At 39.3% G+C, this 7,567-nt stretch overlaps 1 protein-coding gene across 1 annotated transcript in view; it reads right to left on the bottom strand.

The window, feature by feature from the left end:
* Positions 1–879: 879 nt before the first annotated feature.
* Positions 880–7,567, bottom strand: part of LOC138634083 (thrombospondin type-1 domain-containing protein 7A-like) — a 151,559-nt gene continuing 144,871 nt past the window's right edge. The window contains exons 28-29 of the mRNA XM_069720699.1: positions 7,133–7,220; positions 880–3,463 (exon numbers count right to left, since the gene is read on the bottom strand). Of these exons, the coding sequence (XP_069576800.1) occupies positions 3,373–3,463; positions 7,133–7,220 (179 nt within the window). The 3' untranslated portion in view covers positions 880–3,372. The remainder of the gene's footprint in view (positions 3,464–7,132; positions 7,221–7,567) is intronic.

The following is a 7,567-nucleotide window of genomic DNA, read 5'->3' as shown; positions in this document are numbered from 1 at the left end:
AGACTCTAAAATCATTAGATCCAGTAAAGCAGCTTGATAGCATCTCTCGCCGACGCGCCCCGTCCAGGAAACGTTTTACGGAGTCAGCGCCCCCCAGTTTGTAGAGCAGCTCTCCACTTTAAAATCAGCAGTCTTATCAAACACAGGGGACTTTATATCTGACTTATTGGCCCAATAATTTAATCAAACATGAATTAACCTTGAATCAAAATGTAAAACCTCCAAACTGAATGTGTCAAAATGTTCGTTCTTAAGCTAGTCTTAAATTAAATGACAAACTCCTGTTCATGCGGGCCATTAAGAGATTGATTCCTGAAGTGTTTCCGGTGGAAGTGATAAGAAACAAACCCACAGTCCTCGTTGTGAAGGTTATCACATATAAACAAATCAATAGCTGAATACAGTCTGCAACACAACGAGACAAAACACAGTAAGTCTACAAGATCGTTACCTGGTTTAGGCTGCTGAAGCTTCTCATTGACTTTCAAAGAACTTTTTCTGACTGGATGGATTTTGTCCTCCCTTACTGATATTAGGAAGACAGTTATTAATGGCCAGTATGAACAGAAGAAAAGACAACATACTATATACAGTATATATATATATATATATATATATATATATATATATAAGCGTAAAAAAAACCTGCAGAACAGAAATACTAAACTAGATTTAATGGTCCCATAGTTAGTTATTTTTGTAACCTTGATTTCCACATTTTTGTGGTTTTAAAAACCAAAAACTATCTCAACATAATTTTACATCACTCTAAAGCTTATCTCTAGTGCTCTACCTAGAAAAGGCTGTTTTGTGTTCGGGTATTTATGGCCAAAAAAAAAAATCCTCAATTGATTGCTAAATAACTTCTCATAAACATCATAGAGAGCCATGTTTAATTGAAGAGGTCAACTGTAGAAACAATTACAGCAAACCTACTAAAATATACATTGTAAAGAAAATAAATACAGTTCTTGTCCACAAGTGTGCCAAATTCTGAGATTTGTTTAAATTAAAAAGTACCAATTACCATAAAAACATATTTGTAGTTTATAAATTGCAAATCATTTTGATTTATACAGACCATAGTTTTGGTTAATGAGAAACCTTTGTAGGCGTTGACGTGTGCACACCAGGGGGCGCTGCAGAGAGAGGTTACAGTATTTTAAAAACTAACAAATGCATTTGCAAAAAGTCCTGCTTTGTCTAAATTCGTTTGGATTTGTTAAGAACAAAAATGTGTAAAACACGGGCTTTGTCCTTTAACTGTCAGTTTGAAGCATTTTTGTTTTCAGGTTTTGGTGAACATAAAAAGAAAATTATAAAAATGACTCAATAACGTGACGTTCGTGTGTTTACAACCGTATCCGCATTTATTTTCAGGAATTCTTCCCACACATATAAACATCCTGTACAAAAGGGGCCGAGCCTTCGTCGTCTTTGTTTTTTCTTTTTTTTTTTTCCCTCTTTGTTTGGTCACAACATACAACTTGCATCATGATGACAACAATCAGCAATATCATACACCCACTTTGCAATATTCAAACTAAACATTTTCTGTGCAATACAAAATAAATGTACACATACTTAGATTTTATGATTTTTTTTTTTCCCCAAAAAAATAAAAAAAATCGCTGGTATTTACAAATCCCACAACAAAAGAAGAGTTAAACATTCTCCACACCAGTTTTCTTTCACGTTGCAGCAGAAGCATGTTCTCTTATTATTAACATATTGTATAATTTGTTTGTACAGATTGTTTTTTTTTTTGTGTTAATATTTCATCTCCATGTAGTGTAACTGAAAAATAATAGAGCCCCTATGATACGGTTACTACATGAAAAAGGTTTAAAAACTCGGATTATATTTCTCTACGTGCCCTTAAAAAGAAAATGGGAGTTTATTTTCTGTCTACGTGTTCTTCAGTGTCGCTGTTCGTCCCGTTCAAGTATTAAAAACTGGATCACAGGATGGTTAGTTATCGTCTGTAAGGCAGAAATGATGTTTGCATGACGTGATCGGTTGACATTTCGCAGTCTCTCTATTTTTTTTTCTCTTGTATTAGTTTTCACATGAACTACTGCAGGTAAAAAGTAAAAACTTAGAATTTCGATGGTGAAAAATAATTTTTTTTTTCTTCTTGTTTTTAAAGCAGGTGATGGATTAAAAACGAGTCACCCGCTGATAGCGTAGTTGCATCTGGGCAGAAATAAAAGTGATAACACCAGACGAAATCTACAAACCACAAAAGGTACTTTACAACAACCAAAAAACTCTGCGGTGAGAAATAAAATCTATACATATATTTACTCGAGATTCGCGCCTGATTTTCGTAGAATGTGACGCGTCTGGACGTGTTTTTTTTGTTGTTGTTTTTTTTACCCGTCGGCTCTCTCTGAATGTTCTCGTCCTTTTTGCTGCATGTTTGTGGAAGAGGCAGTGTTTTATGGCAATAGAAGGTAGAAGTCACATGTGCATATCATGCTGCACTAATATAGTGCAATGTAGTGCCTGAAACAAAGCAGGGGGTTGGAGGCAGGCAGGCAGTAGTTTCCATGAACGACTGAGTGCTGGCTACTCCTCCATCAGCATCATACAGATCGGTTTATCCCTCAAACGCGGGCCTGTGTGCCTCTGAATCAAGCAAAAAAAAAAAAAAAAAAAGAGAAGAAATGCCTCCCTTTTGTTCAAGAATGTAAAAGAGATTTGAGTCAAAAACCCAGTTGGGGATTGAGAAAAAAGGAATCCAAACCTTTTTATGGAGATTTTCCTCTCCCTCCTCCTCCTCCTCTTCCCTGCGGTGACTTTTGGCAACGTACGAACCGTCAGAGCATCCTAAGCCTCCAGCTACTCAGCATTTTTCGGGACAAGCGGAAAAAGGCGCGGGGGAAGAGTTGTTGGGATCGTGTGCTGCCGTCGTTGAGCGGCGGAGCTGGTTCTGCCTGCCGCGCCCGGCCTCCGCCGCGTCTCAAACGAGTCTTTAAATACAGAAATATGGACGTGGAGGTGTGGGGGGGGGAGGGGAGCAAAAAAACAACAACAACAACAACAACAACAACAACAGCAACAAAACAAAAAAAGGCATTTCATTGAACACGCTGGAGGTCACGAAGGCTCTTCCCGAAAGAATATATTTGTTCCAAAAAAAAAAAAAAAAAGCAACAGAAGAAGAGTGAACGGAGCTCTATTTGAAAATGGTTAAACCCCAACAGTGTCTCCGCTAAGAGGATTTTCTGTAATGTCTCCGCTCTGTGACGTGTCCATTCACGCTTTGCAAACATCCGTGTCCCTCACTTGTGATGGCGCGATGAAGCGGGTTTTTTTTCCCCCTTTCGACAGGTGAAGCGCTCGGCGAAGCCTCTCGGAAAGGGGGGACTACATGTCCGTGTCCCCGTCGTAGGCGAGAGTCAGAGGTTTTAGTCGGTTGTTTTGTTGCCTCTGTCTCTGAGGTCTCTTTGGCTTTTTGCTGCGTGAAAAGATCACAACAACAACAAAAAAAGAAAACAAGAGTCAGAACTGAACTTGGAAACATTTTCAAACCAACGCGCTCGGCCGTCGAATTACATGCCGGATGTTTTGGGTGAACGTGGTCGAAACTATGAAACAAGAAAATGCCGGCGAGAGACAGCAGGAGAGGGAAGTCCATTTGGGGTTTTTAAAAATGCTTCTTTTTTACATCTTTTTATTTGTAGTTTTACCAATTTATTGGATTGTCTGAAAAACGACTGTCCCAAATTAAAAAGAAAACACAGATATCAATATATTGGCCGATACTCTTTAGATATTAAAGACACGTTTTTAGCAACGAGGTCTCAGATGTGGTTATCAAACCCTTTTAAAGCTCGCGGTGAAGATACGTAACGGAGGCACATATCTTAGAGCGTATCGTCCACACTGACCATTTCAAACACAGACAAACGACTTTCTTTATAAGGAGGAAACTGTCTACAGAGTCGAGACTGGAATCGCTGCAGAGACGGAACGAACGGTGGAGGATCAGACTTACACACACACACACACACACACACACACACACACACACACACACACACACACACACACACACACACACACACACACACACACACACACACACACACACACACACACACACACACACACACACACACACACACACACACACACGCAGGTTGTTTTCAGGAAAGAAAAAGGACACGTTTGTCTCCATTTAAAGGGTGTTAGCGAGTTAATTTGCATGCAGACTCTGTGCACATACCAGACATTTTTGCTACTTTGCCTCGAGGAGAAAGAAAGACCTTTTAGAGAAAGAAGTGACGACAGGATTTTCTTCATTTTCTTTGAATACGAGATCCCGAAGTAATACGGTGTGTAATATCAGAAATAGTCCCTCCGGAGGACGGCTGTGAAAGACAGTGCAGCTCATATTTAGCTGTGGCCCCTTACTGTATCATCAATATATATATATTTTTTTATTTTTTTAAATTTTTAAATGATTTATCTGGAGTTTCAGCCAGCAGGACAGGAAATAATACTTCTGAGCTTTCAAAACGTTCCTCCAAAACTTCCTCCCAAAGGCGGAGACGTGTGACGGAAACAGTCTCTGGAGGACACCAGACTATCAGACGGGCTACTTTGGGGAATTTTGTCTGGATAAGTTTCTTTGATTAAGAGTTGACACATTCCCAGCGGGGTAAACGTGAAACGTCAGCAAAACATTCAAAACCAGCAACGAACATTCAAATCCCCTGTTTGTTTTTTGTTTTTTTTACATCTGCGGCGATTCATGTTCACACCAGAGCTGCGTTTGTTTTCATTGTCGATTAATCTCCTGATTATCTTCCCTTTGTATGTTTTTAGATTTCAGAAAGTTGTTGGAATTGCTTAATAAAAACAGTTTAAAACCTACAAAGTACTCAGTTTTACATCATATACGTCAAAGAAAGGCAGCAAATGTTGAATTCAAATGCTAATTTTCAATCAGAAAGTCAATTATGTCTTGTTTTTTTTTTTCTCACTATGTTTGTTTAAACCTGACAAATACAGAGAAAACACGTCAATATGTCTGATAATGTAGGAGGGAAATCAAAGGGGTTTGTGTTGCTGTAGTTTCTGTTTTGGCCACAAGAGGGCAGCGCAGCATCGCGCTACTGAAGCACTTCAGTGTGCTTTGAAGACTTGAATTTGATTTGTGGTGCAGAAACTCATCCCTGCAGTTCATATTCAGACATCTCTTCATGTCTCTCATACATTACTCTGCTTTTAAATCAAAGCTGAAACTGCAGCAACACAATATAAGTGTAAATAATTGCGTTTGGGCCGACGCGGTGTCATTACATCCTCATTGTGTAAACAAGGAGAAACGATTGAATGTGATTATCTGATCTGGTTCAGACGCTTCTCTGCTGCTTCTCATGTAGTTTTTCTGAACATGAAGTGTAACTTCATTTTTTTCTTTTGTCTTTAAATGAAAGCAATTGAAATTGAAAATAACAAAAAAAAAAAACTAAAATGTACCGATGTTCTTACCGAATCACAAAATGAAAAGCTCCGTTTAAATGATCTTCTAACAATAGAAAACATTTTTATTCACATCCCACGAACCCAAAGTGAAGGAATCGCTGGTTGCACAAGAGCCGAAACAAAGACCCAGTTTTCATTCCTTCACAATGAGGAAAAGGAACTTGTTTTTTTTCCTCATAAACGAAACAGCAGCGAACAGCGCGTGTCACTTAGTAATTTGGTCTTAACACAAATCAGCTGTAAGATAACGTCATCTGAATCAGAATCGATCGAAAATTATGATTTTAAATGAGAAATCACTGTTAAACAGAACCGATCGTTTAATGCAAACTTTGGTACTTTTTAGTTTGAACACACAGCAGCAGTTTAAAGCAACTGATTAGACTGTTATCTATATGTATGTATATACTGTAGATGCTTAGTCTTATACTTTCTATATATTTCTGTGTAGAATATATGTTTTTAATCCGTTTTGAAATGTAACTTTGCAGATTGAATTTTTTTTATAAAAAACATTTAAACAATTGAAAATGAGAAGCATGAAAATCCTGCTTACATATTTATGTGGTAATACCGTAAATAATTATACATAATGAGAGAGGCCACTTTACGTATCGAGTCCTTTTTCTCTGTCAACTTGAAGCACTCTATCGTTATATGTCGACTTTCACTCAAAGGACTCGTTAGAAATTTGCACTTCTCTTTCTTCTTTTTGTTTTGTTTTTTTTGCTGAGATTTCGATGACAAGACGCTCAACACAAGTTTGAATTAGTGACATTTAGAGTTGGTGGTTGTTGCACTTTTGAACTTTTTTTTTTGTTTTTTTTACTGCTGCCAGCTTTTTTTTTCTGCATCCAGGTAATATTTTGAATGTAACTGCGTGGATTTATTTCTAAAACGGTGATTTTTGCCCGAGCGTGAGTTGTCGCAGAGTTCTGGTGTGAACACGCGAATCAGATTTTAAAACTACGTCAAAGCGGGAAGTAGAGGGTAAGTAGAGGGTTCAACGGTATCTTAAGAGCTCTAAAAAAGAAAATACAATAAACTCTCTAGGGCGGAGCTAAGAGAACCACTTCCTGGTTGGTCCGTCCTCACCTTCACCGGCACCTTCGCTCAGCTAGTCGGGCCCGACGAGTGACTCTTTGACGAAGGTCACGGAGGGGGGAGAGGAAGGTTAAGGACTGCGGGTGCATTTTTTTTTTTTTTTTACAGGAGGGTGTGTAGGTGGAGGTTTGGGTGGGGGGTGGGGGGGGGGGGGGGCGCACCCCTCCACATCCTCATTTAGCTGCTGCTTTCAGCCAGCTCTTGGCAATCGGGACAGGTGTAAGTGATGTCGTGTGCGTTTTGGCTCATCCACACCGTCGTCCCGTTGGCGTCGCTCTCTTGGGCCGTAAGAGAGCGATGCACCTTGGCACAGTAGCTGCTGCTCTCGCACGGAAATATAGAAATATAACAAATAAATAAATAATAAGGCAAACACAAAAGAAAAAAAACGGGAGAGGGGGATGTTTACGATCAAAACGGGCAAAGGCGGGGGAAAAAAAACACGAGGAGGGTTGGGTTTTTTGGGGGTTTTTTTTATGAATGAGGATGATGGTGATAAAGGAGGGGGAGATTAAACTGGTCGACTCACCAAGCTAGGTATATCATAGACACTATGAATATGAGGAGCACAAAGGCTCCGGCTGCTACACCGTACACCCACATCTTCAGCTTCCCATCTGTGGAGGAGGAGGCGCGTCAGTTTGTCTCTTTGCACTCTAACACGCCACCGAGAGCCGTTAAAAGAAGTCTGTGAACGCTTTAGAAAACTTACAAACACCATATAATAATGCAGTCCAGGATTTTACAGTGTGATTTTATCATATGAACCCGTTACCGACAAAATATTTATCGGTGCCTGCTGGTACTTAAAGGTCCACCGCGTCAGATTCAGAGGGATCTATTAGCAGAGATTAAAATATAATATTCATAATGATGTTTTTATTCGTGTGTAATCACCGGAAATGAAGAATGGTTGTGTTTTTGTAGTGTACGGTCGTCCACAAAGGGACCTTCACAGCCACTG

This window comes from Brachyistius frenatus, unplaced genomic scaffold (assembly GCF_029030835.1).
Source record: "Brachyistius frenatus isolate BFR_SWC_R1_liver_20210118 unplaced genomic scaffold, ASM2903083v1 Contig_247, whole genome shotgun sequence".
Classification (NCBI taxonomy): domain Eukaryota; kingdom Metazoa; phylum Chordata; class Actinopteri; family Embiotocidae; genus Brachyistius; species Brachyistius frenatus.
This window is presented reverse-complemented; position numbering and strand designations above follow the sequence as displayed.